The sequence below is a fragment of the Lytechinus pictus genome, chromosome 18, assembly GCF_037042905.1.
Source record: "Lytechinus pictus isolate F3 Inbred chromosome 18, Lp3.0, whole genome shotgun sequence".
In the NCBI taxonomy this organism is placed as follows: Eukaryota; Metazoa; Echinodermata; class Echinoidea; order Temnopleuroida; family Toxopneustidae; genus Lytechinus; species Lytechinus pictus.
Window position 1 is genome coordinate 16,670,074 of NC_087262.1, and position 24,019 is coordinate 16,694,092.

Consider the following 24,019-nt stretch of genomic DNA (forward strand, 5'->3'; position numbering starts at 1 on the left):
GATATATAGTATTTTCATTATCATTTTGTCTGAATGCATGATTATCACGAGCCTTTAAAAAAATAAAAACGCATTTTAAGTAGAGACTTGTTTGATATTAAAGGGAGCTATAATATTATCATGACCCCGACTGGGATCGATAATCCATACATAGCAAAAATGTTTGTTTAAAAAAATATAATACGCTGTATAGTGTATGAATCTTATAGTAGCTGTTTAAGGGTTTAACAAGTGTTAAACCCCCTAGCGTGCAATGGACACAATTTGAAATTATACTTATCACTAGCGTACCTACGGGGGGGGGGCAGGGGGGCACTCTGCCCCCCCCCCCCCGACGAGCCACAACCCATACAAAATACATATCCCTGCCCCCCCCCCTGACGAGCTTGAAGACCTTTATTTTATTTATTTATTTTTTTTTTGTTCCCCCTGTGGAAAATCCTAGGTACGCCACTGATACTTATTATCTATGCAGTCGTAATAATTCATTTTCTCTTTAATTCCACCAATATATGCATTCAAAAAATCTATATTTCTTGTGTTGTGTCTGTGGGTACCAAGCAAGGATTTTCTGCATCATCTCAAATAAAGAAAATTTAGTATTTTTTCAACACAAATTAATGTGGCAGGTTAACAGCTGAAATTTTAAACAAGAGGGGAGAAAACAGAAATATGAGAAAATAAAGAAAAAGTGTGATACTCTGTATACAAACAAATGGAGAGAAGAAGAAATTAATCAGCAACTTTGAAACAAGTTTACTTATTTGAGGATCCCCTTACAGCAAAAACGACTGATTTTGATTTGACACAATGCTGTTAAATATATATACAAGTACATAACAGTAATTTTGTTCAACATTATAAAAAAAAATCAGGCTTAATATATTGATAAATCAATATAGAAAAAGTAAACTTTGTTGATTAAGATTTTACACACTTGTTTAAACTGTTTGAACAATGAGATTCATATAGTAAACAACAGTGTTTTTACTGTATAGAGATAATACAGTACGCGGATCTCTAACTTAAAGTGAAAAAAATTGATTAATATAGTACGCCCTCTATCGATAAGATGACAATGCTTCCATGAAGTTCAAAGGTAGCTGGGAAAAACCAGTTCTATTTATAATTATACTATTATGCTATTGTATTATATCGCAGCTTCCTTATTCTTTATTAATGTGCACAAAGTCATATTGTAATAGGAATTTCGCACACACAGTCATTTCGCGACGTGCACAATAATTATGTATATACTCGTAGCTATCTCTCACAACTAAGTAGTACTCAGTTTCGTTGAAATAGTTTGACTTTAGAATTTATGTAGCAATGGCTGAAAAGATTGAAATAGAGAAAGCCTTTAGTTCTTCGCAGGACCTGATATGTCCGCTATGTCTTGATATTTTTGATGAACCAACGATCCTGACGTGTGGACACACTTTCTGTCGAAAGTGTCTCAAGAAATATGATCTGACCCACCAGGACATTGACCACATGGTCTGTCCTCTCTGCAGGGAGATCACCAAGTTGTCTGCCAACCGTGTCGACGATCTCCGCCTCAATGTCTCCATCAACGGATGCGTAGACGATTACAACGCCAAGTGTGGAGGGATGAATGGAGTCCTTGAGTTGCGTCCAAAATGTACGGCTTGCAAGCTTCAGCAAGACGCTGTCTCCTTCTGCAGAACATGTAATAACTACATATGTGATAAATGTTTACAACCTCACCAGTACATGATCATGTTTGAAGATCACGAGATTATCTCCGTGGAGGATGTCATCGAAGGGAAGGTCAGCATTGGTCATCAATTTGAGAAATGCTCCATCCACAAACAAGAGAACAAAGATATGTTTTGTGATGATTGCAAGGTCCGTGTCTGTCTCAGGTGCGTGGTCGTTGGTCATAAGGTCCATAACATCAAGAACCAGTCTGACTTCGAGCATGAGTTGAGGCGAAAGGTAATGGTCATCCAAAAAATTTGATATTAAGTAGAAAAATAATATTTTGAGAAGATACTGATGTAGATTGTGCCGCTGAAGGAGAAAAAGATGATGATACTAGCTATTCTTTTAATGACCCTGACCTCCTCGTCCTCTCTCCTCATCTACGGGACGCAGAACAAGTTGGGGTATACTTATAGACCTACGATTTTTTTTCAGTAAATGTGTACAAAAACTAAAATGACAATCTTATTGTGAAATGTTACATTTTTGCCGATTCGTCTAATACCAATTCGTCATTTCGTCTACTACCATTTGGTCTATCATCTGTTCGTCTACTCACCAGATGGTCTACTTTTATTTAGTCAAATGCTATTCCGTTTAATAACCAGTCGGTCCAATAGCCATTTAGTGCATATACGCTTTGATCATATTTTTGGTAAAGAGCTATATAAGAACCTGTTATATATGTATGTATATAACATTTGGTCTAATTAAACTAAAGTGTTATTTGTGCAAAATTAATGAAAAGAAAATGGTAATTAGACCAACTTGTTGTTAGACGGAATGGTGATTAGATGAAGTGATGATTGGACCAAATGGTTATTGGACCAAATGGTTTTTAGACGAAATGTTGATGGCATTAGACTAAATGAAGGTAGACCATGTGATGAGTGGACGAATTGGCAATTTACCCTCGGATCAGCCCCCGCTGTCAAAACTATTCCACGGCCCCCGTGTTGTAACTACCGTGTCAGTAGAAAAAAAAGCTCACAGATCCCCAATTTAAGGGGGAAAATATGCCATAAACATATTATGGCCTGAAAATAATTTGATACCATATCTATGTAGTATATTATGTGTTAACGCTTGGATGATCAAGAGCTATTCTGTGAAGTGATGTAAATTTTGATTTAAACCAAATTAAGACATGGCTGCAATACATGAATCCAGATGTCAATGATGGCAGAATCTAACAAGGACTCCATCAAAATCCATTTCAGAATACGTGTTCAATAATTTACATTATAATTGTTTAACAAACACTTTTTACTAGTAACTCTCAAATTGATTTCATTGAAAAAGGATTTGCAAATATGTCTACTATCTCATGTAGGATTATGAAATCATTGGCATATGGATTCATTTATAGCAGTCATGCCTGACTTTGGCGCGAATCAAACTTTACACTGCAAAGAATACCTACTGATTATATAAGCGTGAAGACATGCCACTTACATGTAATTATGGTATCAAAATACTTGGAAGAAAGAAGACTATACTTTTTTCCAAATATAATGATTATACTTTCATGACATATTTTACCCTTAAATTGGGGACTTATGAGGTGTCAAGGTTTTTTTTCTATTCACACCGTTTTAGGTCTATACTGCTAATGATGATAATAATGTTTATAATAACAATGACAATAATGATGATGATAATTAGAAATAATAATAAAAGTGGTAGTTATGGTAATAATGATACTGTTATCAATTTTAGCAAGATCTATATTAACTATAATAATAATGGTAATAATCATAATCAAAAGTATAATTAATAAAGATAATATAACAATAGTAATATGATCACTCATATAATGATAATAACTGTCAATCATATCGTTTGTTGCCTCCCCTATCCCTCCCCCCCCCCCTCCCCTATATAGTCCAGAACAGAGATCGGAAATATGGATATGACAACTTCCTGGGTGTATACAAGTCAGACGTTTTAATACGCATATTGATTGATTTTTTTTTCTAAATATAGAAACTACATTAATATGTTTACGTGAATGGTTATTTTACAGCAAACGGTAACTATTCTCTCTCTCTCTCTCTCTCTCTCTCTGTTAGGTGACAGCCCTTGCCCAGCAATGTGCAGCTAAGAAAGCTGAGATGGAAAAGAACATTCAGAATATAGAATTACAGCGTCATGAGGTACACACTGCCATGCAGAAACTGCTAGATGATGTCAGCCAGGCGTACAGCATCAAGGTTAAAGAGCTGGAAGGAAATCTTCAAGATCTCATCGAGCAAATAAATGAATTGAAGCGAAGTTTCGAGGATGATCTCAACATCCTAAAATCCAAGGAACGACAGAGGATCAAGAGCATTTGTAGTTCGATTACATTGGTAGATAATGACAGACTGGGTCATCTTGAGACAGATAGTCTTTCTGCTCATAATTTGATATGTGATGAGCTAGGTGCCATGCTGAAAGAGGTTACCGATCGCACTACTGCGGAAGTTATTACAAAGAAAGCACAGGAGAAGAGATTGAATCCTGGTGATAAATCTTGTCTTGACCTCGGCTGCATCTCGGGATCAGATCCCAAGTTAGAAATCATGAAGTGTATTGATCTACGGGGACAAATTATTGGAATGACAGCTTACACTCATACCAGTGTGGCCATCGTATATGGGGGTAATGCACGAGGTATTGATATCATTGATACAGCTGGTGGAACGGAGCGGTATACAAACATACCACATGACGTGGGTTATGAAGATATTGGGATTCAACGAGACGGTGCATCATGTGTCTCGACTGGTCGTACAGAAGCACACGTGTATTCTCCCGATGGCTCCAGGAAAGCAACAATCAACGTGAGTGGGACTGGTTATTATCTCACACTGAACAGAAGTCCATCAAATGAGATCCTCATTGCTAACGCTGCCAACAAAGTCTACATCTATGACCCGACTGGATCTACTCTCAAACACACTGTTCCAACAAAGCACAGGACATGGCAGGTATCATCCACCAGGTTGGGTTTGATCGTCACCAGTTCATGTTATTTCACCAATCCAAGCGTGGTGACAGTCTATGACAGGGATGGGAATGCTGGTGAGTCTCTACAAGCTCCACAGGATGTCTACCTGTATGCTGCCGTGGATGAGCAGGACAGGGTGTATATAGCGAGTGTTGATAAGAAGAATAGGAAGGTGGTGATCAGGCTCTATGATCTTGATGGTCTGAACCTGAAGGAAAGGATTGAGTTTAATGCACTTGATATGACATTGGGCTGGGATTGGTGTTACTTGGTTTCCCTCTCTCCGGACCTACTCGCCTTTGCTTCTGGCAAGAAGTTATATTTCATTAAGGTATTGCTGTAATAAAGAGTATCTCACTAGTGTGTATAACATGAACTATTACTTTTTATGCGATTATTTATAGTGTATCTGAAATGAGAATCCAATATGTTTGTAAACACCTTTCTGAATTTGTTTACATTTTCTGATGTGCATATACACATAACTTTAAACACGAATCGAAAAAACGTTCATACACATAAAATAATTTCATGAATGTAACTCGAGTATCAAAAAGACCATCATTTTTAATTATTTCTTGAATCTGAATTAACCACACAGAAAAAGAAATGGCACGTTGTTTAAGCCTGTCACTCTAATAACAAGTTGTTTCAGGCTTTCTTTGTAATTTTTTAAACATTTTAAACAACTAGTTTTTAAGTTGTTTTAAAAATAAACAGATGCTTAAAGAGTTTAACAGTAGTTGTTAGAGTGACGGGCTTAAACAAAGTGCTTGAAATCTTAAATAGCGTTTTCAGTGTATTGCTGTTTTTGTCATTCAACTCGTGTAATTAACATGATTAAGCTACAGCGTTTAATATTTTGGGGTCTCTGTTATAGAGAATTAGATGAAAGACTAATATATTAAACGAACTTTATATTTTGTGAGTGTCAAGATTTGTCTTTTGGAAATTGTGTACAATCGATTAGCTGTTTTGTTGCAAGCCAGTCTATATTAGTTGTGGATATACGTAAATGATCTCGAAATCTTAGATTTTTCTGCCCAGTCTATATGATGTGAAGGAATTAAAGGCCTAATAATCACGGATATCAGCTAAATTCTTTCCGATTCGACCATAAACCCATTAATCTGAATAGGGCTATATTTCTATTTATGTGGAATGTATAGTCATCACAAGCCGATTCCTACATAATTTTCTTTTTATGAAATATGACTTACAGGAACATTATTATATTTATTTTATAATAAAACGCCTTACTGAATGATAGTATGTTATAAACAGCCACTAGAAATTCTACGATATTAACATATCCAAATTTCACGAGGGGCATCATTATGGTTCAAATAACCTGGTTTGGTTTGCTGTTGTTGTTTTGCCTTTATTCAGAATTCAGTACATCATAATATAACAAGGGATAAGTACTTAAGAACTTAATATTTTCATACATTGCACATGATGATACGTTTTTTTTATGTTAGATTGAAAAATCAATGAAAAAGACGGTGGCTTGTAGAGTTTCCAGAAGAAGAAGATCATAATTTTCATGAAATCAAATAATTTAATCAAAGAATCATAAAAAAGAATATTTTGAGCATCATTGAAATCAATGAAAATCAAGATGATTTGAATAAAGGTTTTCTTATAAAACATAAGAAAATGTGAATGGGTTACATCATGCCAATATAGCACGGTGTATTTTATTAAAATTTCTTAATATAAAAATGATGAATATCGGACTACGTGTTTATTGCCGTTTGTTTCATAACGCCCTCTTTCGAGAGAATCCGGACATGCTCTACGAACAACGTGAGAATCATAGAGATGGGTATTTTTCCCACCTCTCTGATGAGAAAGTATCTCTTGGAAACGGATTCTATCCAAAAATTAAAAGATTATACATTAAAATATATTTTCTTGAGACTTGAGAAAACCAATTATAATATTTTTTGCTTTAGAATAGTTTTTGAAAAGAAAACAAACACAAAAGCACATAGTTGTCCAGCAAACAAAAGGAAGAATAAATAATGACAAAAATAAAAGGAGAGAGCGATTTCTCTCTTCCTTTGTTGTATTTACTTAAGACGCGATAGAATGATGATAAGTACTGTATATTTTGCAATAGAAGATGAATGTGTTGTGACATACTATAATGTCTTCCTTTAAATATAATTATAACATAATACTCCGATAATGAAGCATTGAATGGTTATTGAAATATATTGATTCAATATGAATATATTATATTGTAAATTATGTAATATAATATGATGTATTGTGCCATATTATTAGGTCTTCCTTTAAATATGATGTAAGGATAAAATAACACTTTGATGATGAAACATTGAATGGTTATTGAAATATATTGATTCAATATAAATGTATTCTACAGTGCGTATCAAAAAAAAGTTTACACTTAGAAAAAAATCCTGTAAAATTATATATTTGTAATATCCTGCCGATTTTTCCACATTTTAGCATTGGTACAGATCCATTTAAGCAAATGACGATATAACTGTCGAAAAATATTTCCGCTTGAGTGAGCACCACTTACTTTTGAAAAGTTGGTGAAAAATGATTTGCGCAGAACTTTGAAATACTTATGCGAATAAAAGTAGACCTTAATCATGAAGAACACGTGGAAATAAGTTAGTAAAATTGATTTGAAGATATCTTTTACCTTTTTAAACTTGTTTCCTTGCCCAAACACTTCGAAGAGTACATTGCGCCCCACCCCACTCCCACACAAACCGAGTCCATCGTGACGATATTTGCTTTACACTGAGCTGTGATTTACATGAAATGGCTTAGGCTTGATTTTCATTTTGTTAATCATTGCCAAGCTTGGGAAAAGTGTGGAGAAACAAGTATTAAATGAAAAATGAAATGCAAACCAACTTTAAATGATAAAAACTCAGTGAAAAATGCTGGAGATGTCTGATATAAACTTTTGTTCAGATTCAGTTATGTCCTCAGATCCAGCTGGCAAAAAAAGGGTAAAGGTTGTGCTTACTAAGTGTTGAAATTTCAAATTTGGGCGGCAAAATTGTTACAAAATGCTTGAATGTATCCGTTTTATGTCAATTGGCTAAAAGTGCTAGGGAAATTTATGAGAAATGCTTTGTAGGGTAAGTTTGATTTCGCCCTTTCCCATTGACACAGCGTGAAAACAAGCATTTCTGCGCAAACATATTTCTGCGAGCTTTACAAAAATGGACAGTGCTCACTCAAGTGTAACATTCTGTCAAAATTTTTACTTTCATTGGATAGATGAGACCCAAACCCATAATTATATGTGAACAAATTACCCACATGTTGTATATTTGTTAATTCCCATGGCTTTTTCAAAGTGTAAACTTTTTTTTGATACGCACTGTATTGTAAATTATGTAATATAAGATGATTTATGACATACTACAAGGTCTTTCTTTCAAAGGTAATGATAGCATGATGTACTCTGATGATAAAGCATTGAATAGTTGTTAAAAATGAATCAATGCACTAATATGATATTCGCTTTTCTAAATTGATTACTTGCTAAATGTTGCATTGACATGTCTTGCATGTATATAAATATATTGAAATGTACATTATTATTTTATTCTGTTGTGGAGCTTGAACACTGTTTTTATATAAACCTGATAAACTCTTATTTAGATGCGCGCACAAATGCACATTTACACAATGATTTCCATTTCTTTGGTTACTTATTCGAAACCATTTGAATTGTAAGTTTTTTTTGTTTGTTCTTTTAAATTCAGTTTGGTAAATAAAGTTATTTGTATTAAGGTTTATTAAAGTATTAATGTTTTTGTCGTTTGGAAATGGATTTGTGACAAGTTAGTCTACAAGTCATTATGTTCGGTATTTTGTTCTGTGTCATGTGAAATATTTTAGTTTGACATTTTATTGCTTATTCCATATTGGAATGATGACTGAGAGGGATTTTAAGTGAGTGAATAAAACAAATGTATAGTTTTATAATATGGTTTCTAAATATGTTTCTTCTACTATTCGCTGCCTGCACTGGCATAATGTTTCTCTCCCGCGGATATTATATTTTCATAATTCATTTTTGTACGTCATTCGTTTTAACTTATGATATTTACATTGATATTTTCAATGGGTGTCGTCATCCATCTCTCTATTGTAAACTGATTTTGTAAAATACATATATCGTAACTAAGACACAGGGGTTTGTTTCTCATACAAGCATGTGCTTTTTCGTGGCAAGCCCCTCCGTTCTGTTTAATTTAGTTTATTATCCAAAGTCACTTTTATTCACCTCAATTTCCTTTCATCCGAGTTTGTTTTATATATGTATACTATTATTAGCATTGAACTCTTTGTGGTATTTTTACAATGTACTCTGAGGGTACTTTGTTGTATTTTTAAAAACAAAGAATGAATAACTCTCAAACATCTCAAATCTAATTAATCGGTCGATTTGAAAAAGAAAAGAAAAAAAGAAAGAGAACAGTACATCAAAGTAGGGTGCATATAATTTTACCCACCGTTCTCTGATATGAATTATAATACCAACAGTTTGCGTCAATCTATTGTTGTCTATTATAGTTTGGAAATTTATTAGCTTAGATTTCCCCTTTTTCGAGTTTGACGAATCGGACGGAGAAATTATTCAAGTCACCAAAATGGGTTTCCTATTTTGCCAAATCATATTTTACATAATTATATGACACGTTTTTAACGACATAACTATCAAGTTTGTTTATTATATCTCTTCATACACGCTGACTGATTTCCATCTGTGAAATACACAAATTTATTTCGATCATTATGGCCTTATATGATGTAGCCAATAAAAATCTAAAGCTGTATATATATATATATATATATATATATATATATATATATATATATATATATATATATATATATATATATATATATATATGTGTGTGTGTGTGTGTGTATGTGTGTAAAGTGACTAATTTCATTATCATATAATGAGTGAGAGGGGAATTGAGCGACGGAGAAGTCGAATGTACGAAATAATAAAATAAAATAAAATCGACAGTTTACATTTCTAAACCAATCGATTACTTTCCACTCACTTTTTTTCATGTATTTCAATTTTAATGATATAATCAGGGCAGGCGCCAGGATATTTTGATGAGAGAGGGTGGAGGTGAGCGATACGACCTAAATGTGCCGTCACATATTTTCTATTTTGAATTATATTGTATAGGTACCTGGTCCAGATCTCTCTATTTTTATTCTCTTCTCTTCCCTTTGCTTCCATTTTTTCCTCATCTTTTTTACTTCTTGAAAAATCGTAGGGGGCTGTCGCCCACTCCCCCTAACCCCGCCCCTGGTTATATCGTTTTATTATTATTATTTTCCCTGTTACATTCACTCAGTGAGCAGAAGGTACACTGTAAAAACTGTGGTGTTAAAACTGACACCAATTGGTGTTAATAGAGGACCACACCCTGAGGTGTTAAAATAACACCCTAGAGATTGAACATAACACCAAATAGTGTAAATGTAACAACCATAGGTGTTGTAATAACACCTATGGGTGTAAAACTAACACCACAAATTTAACACCGGTGTGAAATAACTGGTGTGGTCGTCTATGTACACCGGTTAACACCACAGTTTTTGTGTATATAGTATTATAAATACAGATGATGTTCCAGGAAGGGTAAAAGAAATGGAGATTGAAAGAAAGAAGGGAGGGGTTTAAGAGGTAGAGGTTGGGAACTAAGGAGATGCGAAAGAGGGCAAGATGTTAAAGGGAAATTGAATAGTAAATTTAGAGAGGGGAAGAGCGAAATGGAAAAGATGTGAGGGGAGATAGAAAGAGAGATAGGGGAAAGGAAACTCATACACAGTATGGATTATGGAAATTATGTTAAAAAACATTTATAATACGCTGTGCTATAAGAATTTCACAGAAGTTGTTTAAAAAGCTTAAACATATTAAAAAAGAGTTTGAAATCTTAAACTTGGAGGATATCAGAAATATGAGAAATTAAAGGAAAATATAAGATACTAAGTATACAAACAAATTGGGAGTTGCAGACAAAACCAGCAACTTTAAAGCAGGTTCACCAATTTGAAGATCCCCTTACAGTAAAAACGCTGACTTAAATTGACAGAATGCTGTTGACTGTGTACAGTGAACATTAACAATTAGGCTTAATTTATTGAGAAATCAATATACAAAATATATATATATATATATATATATATATATATATATATATTGTAATAATTAAGATTTTACACACTTGTTTAAACTGTACAAACAATACGATTCATACAGTAAACAGCATTGTACAGTGTTTTTATTGTATAGAGATAATACAGTACATGTATCTATCAATTATAAAAAAAAATGATAAATCTAGTACGCCCTCTCTCGATAAGATGCCAAATGTTTCCATCAAGTTCAAAGGTAGCTGGGAAAAACCAGTTCTATTTATAGTTTGGTTGAACTATACTCTGGCAGACGATCTTTTATTGTAATATATCACAGCTTGCTATTGTAGTATGAGTTTCGCACACACAGTCATTTCACAACGTGCATATTAATACATTTATGTGTACGTGTATATCATGGTGTCACGAGTAGATATCTCTCACAGCTACCCAGTTTCGTTGAAATAGTTTTCTCTAGAGTTTATATATAGTAATGGCTGAAAAGATTGAAATAGAGAAAGCCTCTAGTTCTTCACAGAACCTGATATGTCCGCTATGTCTTGATATTTTTGATGAACCGACGATCCTGATGTGCGGACACACTTTCTGTCGAAAGTGTCTCAAGAAATATGATCTAACCCACCAGGACATTGACCACATGGTCTGCCCTCTCTGCAGGGAGATCACCAAGTTGTCTGCCAACCGTGTCGACGATCTCCGACTCAATGTCTCCATTAACGGATTCGTAGACGATTACCACGCCAAGTGTGGAGGGATGAATTCTGTTCTAGAAATGAACCATAAATGCACAGCTTGCAAGTTTCAGGAAGACGCTGTCTCCTTTTGCAGAACATGTAATAACTACATGTGTGATAAATGCCTTCAATGTCATCAACGTCTTAGTGTGTTCGAAGGTCACGAGATTGTCTCCATGGAGGATGTCATCGAAGGGAAGGTCAGCATTGGTCATCTATTCGAGAAATGCTTCATCCACAAACAAGAGAACAAAGATATGTTTTGTGATGATTGTAAGGTCCGTGTCTGTCTCAGGTGCGTGGTCGTTGGTCATAAGGTCCATAACATCAAGAACCAGTCTGACTTCGAGCAGGAATTCAGGCGAAAGGTAATGGTTATTTTTAACAATTGGAATATTAAGTAAAGAAAAATATTTAAAAGAAGATGCTGATGTAGATTGTGCCGCTGAAGGAAAAGAAAAAGATGATGATACTAGCTATTATTTTACTAATACCGCTGACCTCCTCCTCCCTCCTTATATAGGGGAGGCGGAACCAGTTGGGGTATACTTAAAGGCCTCCGATTATTTTCAGTAAATGTGTACAAAAAACTAAAGTGACAATCTTATGGTGAAATGTTACATGCCCCCCCCCCCTCCCTTCTCGGATCGGTATATTTCCAATTCGTCCAATTGCCAATTCCTCTGCTACCAATTGGTCTATCATCAGTTGTATACTTACCACATGCCCTACTTCATTTAGTCTAATGCCATTCCGTCTGATAACCAGTTGGTGCAATAGCCATTTCGTCCACATACCATTTTGGTTTAATTAAACTAAAATGTTAATTGTGCAAAATGACTGAAAAGAAAATGGGCATTAGACCAACTTCGATTAGACGAAATTGTGATCAGACGAAGTGATGATTGGACCAAATGGTTGTTAGAGGAAATGTTGATGGACGGAACGGCATTAGACTAAATGACGGTAGACAATGTGGTGAGTGGACGAGTTGGCAGTGAACGGATTTGCAATTAACCCTTGGATAAGCCCCCGCTGTCAACTCCAAGACCCCCATGTTGTAACTATTGTGTGAGTATAAAAAAAAGACACCTCACGAATCCCTAATTCAAGGGGGAAAATATGCCATTAACATGATTATATATGAAATATATATATATGTGAAAATAATTTGATACCATATCTATGTGGTATATTATGTGTTAACGCTTGGATGATCAGTAGGTATTCTGTGCAGTGATGTAAATTTTGATTTGCGCCAAAGTAAAGACATGGCTTCAATAAATGAATTCAGGTGTCAATGATGGCCGACTCTAACAAGGGCTCCACCAAAATCCATTTTAGAATACGTTTTTAATAATTTACATTACAATTGTTTAAGAAACACTTTTTACTATTAACTCTCAAATTGATTTCATTGAAAAAGGATTCGCAAATAGTCTACTATCTCATGTAGGATTATGTAATCATTGGCATATAGATTCATTCATTATAGTCATGCCTAACTTTGGCGCAAATCAAATTTCCACTGCAAAGAATACCTATTGATTATCTAAGTGTGAAAACACACCACATAAATATGGTATCAAAATAGGTGGAAGGAGATACTCTTTCCAAATATAATGATTATGCTTTCATGACATATTTTCCCCTTAAATTAGGAACTTAAGAGGTTTCAAGTTTTTTTTATTCACACCTTTTAGGCCTATACTGCTAATGATGATAGTAATATTTATAATAACAAGGACAATGATGATGATAATTAGAAATAATAATAAAAGTGGTAATTATAGTAATAATGAAACTATCATCAATTTTAGGAAAAGCTGTATGAATTATAATAATAATGGTGATAATAATCATAATTAAAACTATAATTACTAAAGATAATTTAACAATAGTAATACGACCACTCATAACATAATGATAATAACTGTCAATCATATCCTTTGTTGCCTCACCTATCCCCCCAGCCCCCCCCCCTATATAGTCCAGAATAGAGATCGGAAATATGGATATGACAACTTCCTGGGTGTATACAAGTCAGATGTTATAATAGGCACATTAATTGATTTTTTCTAAATATAGAAACTACATTTACCATGTTTACGTGAATGATTGACAGCAAACGGTAACTATTCTCTCTCTCCCCCTCTCTCTCTCTCTCTCTCTCTCTCTCTCTCTCTCTGTTAGGTGACAGCCCTTACCCAGCAATGTGCAGCTAAGAAAGCTGAGCTGGAAAAGAACATTCAGAATATCGAAGAACAACGTCATGAGGTACACACTGCCATGCAGAAACTGCTAGATGATGTCAGGCAGGCTTACAGCATCAAGGTCAAAGAGCTGGAAGGAAATCTTCAAGATCTCATTGAGCAAATAAATGAATTGAAGCGAAGTTTCGAGGATGATCTCAACATCTTAAAGTCCAAGGATCGACAGAGGATCAAAAGCATTTGCAGTTCGATTTCATTGGTATATAATGACAGACTGGGTCATCTTGAGACAGACAGTCTTTCTGCTCATAACTTGCTGTGTGATGAGCTAGAAGCTATGCTGAAAGAGGTTACCGATCGCACTACTGCGGAAGTTATTGCAAAGAAAGCACAGGAGAAGAGGTTAAATCCTGCAGATGCCAATTGTCTTGACCTTGGAAAAATCTCAGAACCTTTCGATCACACTTCTACTGTTGATATCACGGATAAAGCACTGAAGAGTTTTAATCCTGCAGATAAATCTTGTCTTGACCTCGGGCGCATTTCAGGATCAGATCCCAAGTTAGAAACCATGAAGTGTATAGATCTACGGGGAGGACTGTTTGGAATGACAGCTTACACTCATACCAGTGTGGCCATCGTATATGGGAGTAATGCACGAGGTATTGATATCATTGATACAGCTGGTGGAACGGAGCGGTATACAAACATACCACATGACGTGGGTTATAGAGATATTGTGTTCGAACGAGACAGAACATTATGTGTCTCAACTAGTTCTACAGAAGCACACATGTATTCTCCCAATGGCTCCAGGAAAGCAACAATTAACGTGAGTGGGACTGGTAATTATTTCAGACTGAACAGAAGTCCATCAAATGAGATCCTCATTGCTAACGCTGCCAACAAAGTCTACATCTATGACCCGACTGGATCCACTCTCAAACACACTGTTCCAACAAAGCACAAGACGTGGGAGGCATCATCCACCAGGTCGGGTTCGATCGTCACCAGTTCATGTTTCACCAATCCAAGCGTGGTGACGGTCTATGACAGGGATGGGAATGCTGGTGAGTCTCTACAAGCTCCAGAGGGTGTCTACCTGTATGCTACCGTGGATGAGCAGGACAGGGTGTATGTAGCGAGTGTTGATTATAAGAATAGGAAGGTGGTGATCAGGCTCTATGATCTTGATGGTCTGAACCTGAGAGAAAGAGTTGAGTTTAATGCACTTGATATGACATTGGATTATAGTTGGTGTTACTTGGTTTCCCTCTCTCCGGGCCTACTCGCCTTTGCTTGTAGGAGTAAGTTATATATCACCAAGGTATCGCTGTAATAAAGAGTATCTCACTAGTGTGTTTAACATGAACTATTGATTTTTATGCGATTATTTATAGTGTATCTGAAATGAGAATCCAAAAATGTTTGTAAACACTTTTCTTAATTTGTTTACATTTTGTGGTGCGTATACACATAAATTTTAACACGAATCGAAAAAAACGTTACACATAAAATAATTTCATCAATGAAACTTGAGTATCAAAAGACCACTATTTTTCTTTATTTCGTGAATCTGAAAAAACACACAGTAAAAAAATAGCACGTTGTTTAAACCTGTCACTCTAATAACAAGATGTTTAAACTTTGTTTTGTGATTGTTTAAACATTTTAAACAACTTGTTTAAAAAATAAGTTGTTTTAAAAAAATAAACAGATGTTTAAAAAATTTAAACAGTAGTTGTTAGAGAGACAAGCTTAAACAACGTGTTTAACATTTTAAACAGCGTTTTTAAAGCGTAATACTTTTGTTGTCATTTAACTGGTGTAATTAAGCTAGCGTTTAATATTTTCGGGTCTCTGTTATAATGGTTATAGACAATTCTTTCTTTTTTTCTTTTCTCTGCCCTTTCCTTTGTATTGTTTATTGTATTGTATTTTCGTCTTAGGTGTATCCCGCCACAAGCCTCGGCTTTTAGTGTATACGCCTTCTTCTTTAAACCCAACATGTATATATTTATATTCTTCGTAACAATTTGATTTTTATATGAATTAATGTTAATGGAATTTTTTTTTGAAATGGAACAAAATAAATGCTTATTTGTTTATTTGAATTCGACAAAGGACTATTATATAAAATGAACTCTATATTTGTGAGTGTCAAGATTTGTTTGTATGGAAATGTTTACAATTGATTTGATGTTTTCTTGCAAGTCAGCCTATTTGTTGTGGAGATACGTCAATACAATCTCGAAATCTGAAAATGTCCTGTCCAGTGTTATGATGTGAAGAAAAGGCCTAATACTTACGGATATCAGCGAATTCTTTTCTATTCAACCATAAACCCGTCAATCTGAATAGGCCTATATTTCTCTTTGTGTGGAATGTATTGTCCTCACAAACCGATTCATACATAATTATTTTCTTTTTATGAAATATTACTTACAGGAACATTATTATATTTATTTAATAATAAAACGCCTTACTGAATGATAGTATGTTATAAACAGCCACTAGAAATTCTACGATATTAACATATCCAAATTTCACGAGGGGCATCATTATGGTTCAAATAACCTGGTTTGGTTTGCTGTTGTTGTTTTGCCTTTATTCAGAATTCAGTACATCATAATATAACAAGGGATAAGTACTTAAGAACTTAATATTTTCATACATTGCACATGATGATACGTTTTTTTATATGTTAGATTGAAAAATCAATGAAAAAGACGGTGGCCTGTAGAGTTTCCAGAAGAAGAAGATCATAATTTTCATGAAATCAAATAATTTAATCAACGAATCATAAAAAAGAATATTTTAAGCATCATTGAAATCAATAAAAATCAAGATGATTTGAATAAAGGTTTTCTTATAAAACAGTAGAAAATGTGAATGGGTTGCATCATGCCAATATAGCACGGTGTATTTTATTATAATTTCTTAATATAAAAATGATGAATATCGGACTACGTGTTTATTGCCGTTTGTTTCATAACGCCCTCTTTCGAGAGAATCCGGACATGCTCTACGAACAACGTGAGAATCATAGAGATGGGTAAAATAAGTTCTTTCCCACCTCTCTGATGAGAAAGTATCGCTTGGAAACGGATTCTATCCAAAGATTATACATTAAAATATATTTTCTTGAGACTTGAGAAAACCAATTATAATATTTTTTGCTTTAGAATAGTTTTTGAAAAGAAGACAAACACAAAAGCACATAGTTGTCCAGCAAACAAAAGGAAGAATAAATAATAACAAAAATAATAGGAGAGAGCGATTTCTCTCTTTGTTGTTGTATTTACTTAAGACGCGATAGAATGATGATAAGTACTCTATATTTTGCAATAGAAGATGAATGTGTTGTGACATACTATAAGGTCTTCCTTTTAATATAATGATAACATAATACTCCGATAATGAAACATTGAATGGTTATTGAAATATATTGATTCAATATGAATATATTATATTGTAAATTATGTAATATAAGATGATATATTGTGCCATATTATTAGGTCTTCCTTTAAATATGATGTAAGGATAAAATAACACTTTGATGATGAAACATTGAATGGTTATTGAAATATATTGATTCAATATGAATATATTCTGATGTAAATTATGTAATATAAGATGATTTATGACATACTACAAGGTCTTTCTTTCAAAGGTAATGATAGCATGATGTACTATGATGATAAAGCATTGAATAGTTGTTAAAATGAATCAATGCACTAATATGATATTCGCTTTTCTAAATTGATTACTTGCTAAATGTTGCATTGACATGTCTTGCATGTATATAAATATATTGAAATGTACATTATTAGTTTATTCTCTCTATGTTGTGTAGCTTGAACACTGTATTTATATGAACCTGATAAACTCTAATTTTAGATGCGCGCGCACATGCACACTTACACAATGACCTTTCCATTTCTTTGGTTACTTATTCGAAACCATTTGAATTGTGAGGTTTTTTTCAATTTTAATTCTTATTTAATGCGCAGACATCTTCAAATACATGAATTGAATTATTTATTTACCTTACAAAATAAAAATTTTACCATGAAATATAAATTTCACACCTTTTTAATTAGCTTAAAGTTGACCCATGTTTTGTTTCTAATTCCATTACATTTTCTTGATCTCATACAAATTAATTCAATTTTTTAAATTGAATTTCTATATCTGAATTATTAATGTATAACAGAAAGTTAACACCACAGTTGTTGCTGTGTATTGAGACTAAAAAGGATACCTTGTAAATATTCCATTGATAGAAAACAATAACCATGATAACTGTCCCCAAACAAATGTCATTGTTGTCTTCAGTTTGGTAAATAAAGTAATTTGTTCTCTTCGTGAATATTTAAGGTTTTTGTCATTTGAAAATTGATTTTTTGCAAATTAGACCATAAGTTATGTCTGGTATTTTTTTCTGTGTCATGTAAAATATTTTAGTTTGACATTTTATTGCTTACCATATTGGCTTGATGAGGAAGGGGTATTTTAAGCGAATGAATGAAACAAATGTTTAAATTTTTTTATATGGTTTCCAAATATGTATGTTCAACTATTCGCTGCCTGCACTGGCATAATGTTTCTCTCCCGCAAATATTACATTTTTGTAATTTATGTTTGTACTTCATTCGTTTTAACTTTTGATATTTATAGTGTTGTTTTTTGGTGGGTGTCGTCTTCCATCTCTATTGTAAACTGATTTTGTAAAATGCATATATTGAAACTAAGACACAAGTGCTTGTCTCACATACAGGCATGGGCTTTTTCTTGGCAAGCCCCTCCGTTCTATTTCATTTATTTTTTACCCAAAGTCACTTTTATTCACCTCAATATCCTTTCATCCAAGTTTTCTTAATGTTATATTATGTATATTATCATTGACATTGAACTCGTTGTGATATTTTTACAATGTATTTTTAATATTCATATATATATATAATTATAATACCAACATTTTGCGCCAATTTATTTTGTTTGTTATAATTTGGACTTAATGAATGTTATCAATTCAGTTTGATAATTCGCACAGAAATTTTCTGCGTCAACGAAAATGGCTTTACTCTGAAAGTATAGATTATTTTGCACAATCATATTTTACATGCTTCACATAACATATGTAGTATATCATTTCATGTTTTTAACGACATATCTATCGAGTTTATTAAATCTCTTCATAATACGCTGTCTGATTTCCATCTGTGAAATACACAAAATTATTTCAACCATTGTTATAGCCTATTATGGTGTAGCCAATAAAAACTAACGCTGTAAATATTCAAATCATCATAGAAGCGAATAATTTTATTATCATGTGAGCGAGGGGAGGAATTGCAAAAAGGAATGTTGGCCATACTATAGAATGACATAATAAAATTCGACAAGTAAGATTTCTAAACCAACCGATTACTTTCCATTCACTCTTTTCATGGATTTCAATTTTAATGATAATAATAACCAGGGGTGGCGCCATGATATTTTGATGGGGGGGGGGGGACCGAAAGATTACGTCATATATTTTCTCAATTGAACTATAGGGATGTTTTATAGGTATATGGTCCAGACCTCTCCATTTTAATTCTTTTCTCTCAATTCTCTCCTTTCCTCATTTTTCTCCTCCTTTGTCACTACGTACAAAATCGCAGGGAGCGGTAGCCCCTTCCCTTTTCTCTATAAATAAATATAGGCAAAATGTTCATACCATTTGTTCCAGGAAAGGTAAGAGAAATGGAGATTGAAAGAAAGAAGGGAGGGGGTAGAAGGGGTAGAGGCTGGGAACTAAAGGAGATGCGAAAGAGGGCAAGATGTTTCAAGGGAAATTGAATAGTAAATTTAGAGAGGGGAAGAGCGAAATGGAAAAGATGTGAGGGGGGATAGAAAGAGAGATAGGGGAAAGGAAACTCATGCCGTTTGAAAGTACTTAGAATATCACATTACAAGACATAAGATAACAATTTTATTGTTATTCCGGATAAAATCTATAAGATCATGATGTAGTATCAACGAAACCGACTCCAAACCGACCCCTGATACAGTGTGTACCATTCGAACAAAAACCGGTCAGACAGCCTTGAGGTCGGTTTTCTTTGTCATGCTACTGTCGAAATCGAGTCCAAACCGACTGATATGCCATTTGAAAAACAAAAACAAACCGTAATAGCCCTGACCGGTTTTAGGTCGGTTTCATGGATGTGACTGTAGCATGACAAAGAAATTAAAAAAAAAAATCCAAACCGATCGATAGAATTTCATTGTAAATAACGTATAGATTCAGTAGATCTGGATTCGATGTGACCGTGGCTAAGACTGTATAACACTGATCACTAGACTGAATGTATCCTCAGAAACATTAGAATTAAAGTGAAATATCCAGGATGCGCCCGTGATGATTCAAATATGAGTAGCAAGCTGACGGAGCTAATAATCTCTTCGATTGAGCCCGGTATAAGAACTCCCAAATGCTGTTATCTCGCTCACTTAAAGGGGTACTCTGTGCTGAAAATATTTATTAAAAAAAATAGATTTTAAATTCACAGAGCAAAATGCTGAAAATTTCATCAAAATATGATAACAAACAGCGAAGTTATTGAATTTTAAAGTTTAGCATTATTTTGTGAACAAAATAGGTAAATGCACGTCATCATGAATATCCATTAGGTTGGTTGATGATGTCACATCCTCACTTTCCTATTTCTTATGTTATTACATGAAATCATATTTGTTTATTTTTTTCATACATGTGTGAATATTATGTCTCCTCTATAATGAAATAAGTTACAGCAATGAATTTCCAATGCACTAAATCAGTTGTCAATCCAAATTGTTCAGTTCTTGGTAGAAAAATGGGAATAAACCTAATTTTATATAACTGTATAATAAACTACGAAAGAACAAGTGGGGATATGACATCAATTTGCTCATTGAATATTCATGAAGACATGCCTGGAATTGTTTCACCGGAATAATGCAAATCTTTAAAATGACATAACTTTGTTATTCGTTCCGATTTTGATCAAATTTTCAGTGTTTTGTTTGTCTCATTTTTCTTTATCTGTTTGAATCATATTATTTTCAGCCCGGAGCATCCCTTTAAGCTCAGGATTTGAACAAAAATAACAGTGTACCCAACAAGATTTTGAAAAAAAAACCAATTATGCTCCAGCTTCTTACTAAGTCGGTTTAAAGGGGCCCATTCCAGGCTGAAAGTAAAATGATTTGAATAGATCCCTTGAACCACGAAATGCCATAAAATTGAAGTTTAAACTCTAGACCTGTCGTGTTTTGTCAAAGCGCTCCGAATTTTTGTCATTCGTTAGGATATTTTTCTTTAGGAAATGTCTCTGTCGTTATATACTCCCATAGAGGCGTAACTTAATGAAAACATATAGTTCAGAGTCAGTATAGTGCTAACCCATATTTTGGATGGCGAGAGGGGGTAAAGACAATGTCCAAAATATTTCGGGGAGCTCTGCGCGCCAAATTATAATGCAGAATTTTGCAAGTGATGCTCACCGAAAAGTTTAGTTTTATATGTTTAATAGTATTTTCATGTCAAGTCTGATGGTTTTATAGCGGTTTCAGTCGTTCGTCAAATACATTTTTGCAATGGATTCTTAACATTTTCGATCTGTCAAAATGATTGGGCAAGGCAAATCGATATGTTTGCCGCAAAACTATTTCCTGCCTATCCAGTACTATACACCCCCCCCCCCCTCCATTATCGTTAAATGCTCTCATCTACATCTGTAACACTAATCAGCCCCTGATTCATAATAATAGATGAACAACTCTCAAGCGTTTTGAAAATGTGAATTTTTAGCTAGGTCGCTACGCTCCCTCGCTTGATAGTACCCCTGGAAATCTGTTTGGTGTTAAAGAGTGTCGAAATGTAACCAAAAGCACCGATATTTTGTAGTGCAATCCTTTATTATTATCATCATCATCATTATTATTATTATTATCATTATTTTTTGGCTTGGCATATATTTGTGCTCTGGACCAGAATAATCGTCATTTTGTAGTGAAACCCCTGTTGTTGGGTTTTATTTGTTTTGTTTTTGCTTGTCAAATTTACATCAGCACCCCCAGTAAAATAAAATTGTTTCCAGAGCCATGTGTGTCTTGGGTTTTCGACGAAGTTACCTCGGTGCTCTGGTGTCTAAAACATATCTACTGGTCCCTTCGGTAAAAAGAAAGAGTGACGTCTTGATTTTTACTTTTATCATGCTTCGTTTTGTACTTTAAAAATAATGCAATAGAAACGTGGAACCGGGGTACTCAAAAAGGCGATTAAGGACGAGATTGCACTCTGCAAATGGGGGTACGTTGGGAACTGGAATTTAACATGAAATGAGGGTTTTCAAGAACTTGCGCCTCAAATTAGGGGCTTAGGGACGGGGAAAAACGAGTTGATCAATGAAAAGGGATGAAGAAGATATTCCTGGGAACTGATGACATGGCGTGAAAATGTAATAACCACTTATTGTTCAAATTCAGTAACCAATTCAGCATTGTTCAGCTTTGTGCATGGAATTCTGAAATATCTTATTGTATTCGAAGGCATATGACATCAAGAAAGTATGAGAAATGTTACAATCATTTCGAGAAATAGAGATATAGGAATGAAATACAAAGACCTAGATAATGACAGAAAGGAATGATACAAACGGGCGCAATAGAAGCAGGTCTGGATGGGGGGGGGGTGCTATCATTTTTTTTGGGGGGGGGGGCAAGCCACAAATTTTCAACGAAGATCTTAGTTCATCCTACACAGTGTTGTTTTTTCTTCAGGAGGGTACAGGTAATTTTTTGTTGAGAATCCTGAAAGTGATGGATTAAAGTAACTGAGTAATCACTAGTACAGAGGAACGTTTTGAGTTTGAATGGTAAAAAAGGGATTAAGTGGATTATTATTTTGGTAAATTTGGATCCGATTTTCGGAAAAGTGTTAAGTTTTCACAATATCCCCCTTTAAAGGGGAAGGGCAATTGCCCATTTCTCATGTAAAACTGAATAGCAGCCACTGAGGTGGCCCATGTTTGAAAAAATAAGGTCTAATACCTATTTTTGATACAAAATTTTAAAAATGGCCCTGCTTCCCTAACAATGTAATATGTATTAAGGTTTATCTATTAGTTTCTTCTTCATGTTCGCCTAGCTCTTTCCTATCATCATCGAAAAATAACGGAGAAGGAATTCAAAATTCCTCATACTTCCAAATAGAGTAAATCAACAGCTGCAGATATCATTTTGTATACAGGCATGTTTATTATGAGCCTTTTGAATAAGTTGTTTTGCGAATTATTTTCAAACCGTTTTGATAAGATATTGGAAGTATACATTAAAGAACGCATCTTAAGTAAAAACAAATTGTCTGATATTATAGGGAGTTACATCATGACCCGGACTGGGATCGATAATCAGTATGGATCATGGAAATTATGTTTAAAAAAACATTTATAATACGCTGTTTACTATATGAACTTCACAGAATTAAGTTGTTTAAAACAGCTTAAACATATTAAACAAGTTAGCGTTTTAAATCTTAAACAAGAGGGGGGAAATCAGAGATATGAGAAATTAAAGGAAAAGGTATGGTATTTTGTGTACAAACAAATGGAGAGTTAATCAGCAACTTTGAAGCAAGTTTGCCGATTTGAGGATCCCCTTACAGTAAAACTGCTACTTTAATTTTTACACAATGATGTTGACTGTATACATTACACTAGTTTAACATTTTAAACAATCATGCTAAATTTATTGATAAATCAATATAGAAAAAATAAACTTTTATGTTGATTAAGATTTTACAAACTTGTTTGAACAATAAGATTCATGGTGTAAACAACGTTGTACAGTGTTTTTACTGTGTAGAGATAATACAGTACGTGTATCTCTCAACATTGCTCAATGATCCAAAAATGGATTAGAATTGAACGCCCTCTATCGATAAGATGACAAATACTTCCATCGAGTTCAAAGGTAGCTGGGAAAAACCAGTTCTATTTATAATTATACTATTATGCTATTGTAATATATCACAGCTTCTTCATTCTTTATTAATGTGCACAAAGTCATATTATAATAGGAGTTTCGCGCACACAGTCATTTCACGACCGTGACGTGCACATAATTATGTACAT

At 34.1% G+C, this 24,019-nt stretch overlaps 2 protein-coding genes across 3 annotated transcripts; both read left to right on the plus strand.

Moving 5' to 3' along the window:
- Positions 1-1,183: 1,183 nt before the first annotated feature.
- Positions 1,184-6,723, plus strand: LOC129281738 (E3 ubiquitin-protein ligase Midline-1-like). The gene is made up of 2 exons (XM_064113490.1): positions 1,184-1,959; positions 3,798-6,723. Exons 1-2 carry the CDS (start codon positions 1,330-1,332, stop codon positions 5,058-5,060), a joined length of 1,893 nt encoding a protein of 630 aa, XP_063969560.1. The 5' UTR covers positions 1,184-1,329; the 3' UTR covers positions 5,061-6,723.
- A 4,639-nt stretch (positions 6,724-11,362) lies between these two features.
- Positions 11,363-15,192, plus strand: LOC129281176 (E3 ubiquitin-protein ligase TRIM45-like). 2 transcript variants are annotated; one of them, XM_064113324.1, is made up of 3 exons: positions 11,363-12,008; positions 13,834-14,255; positions 14,355-15,192. In XM_064113324.1, the coding sequence occupies exons 1-3, from the start codon at positions 11,379-11,381 to the stop codon at positions 15,190-15,192; spliced, it is 1,890 nt and encodes a 629-aa protein (XP_063969394.1). In that variant the 5' UTR covers positions 11,363-11,378. The 2 variants fall into 2 exon arrangements, with proteins under 2 accessions (XP_063969394.1, XP_063969392.1); XM_064113322.1 differs by having other exon boundaries at positions 13,834-15,192.
- Positions 15,193-24,019: the final 8,827 nt, after the last annotated feature.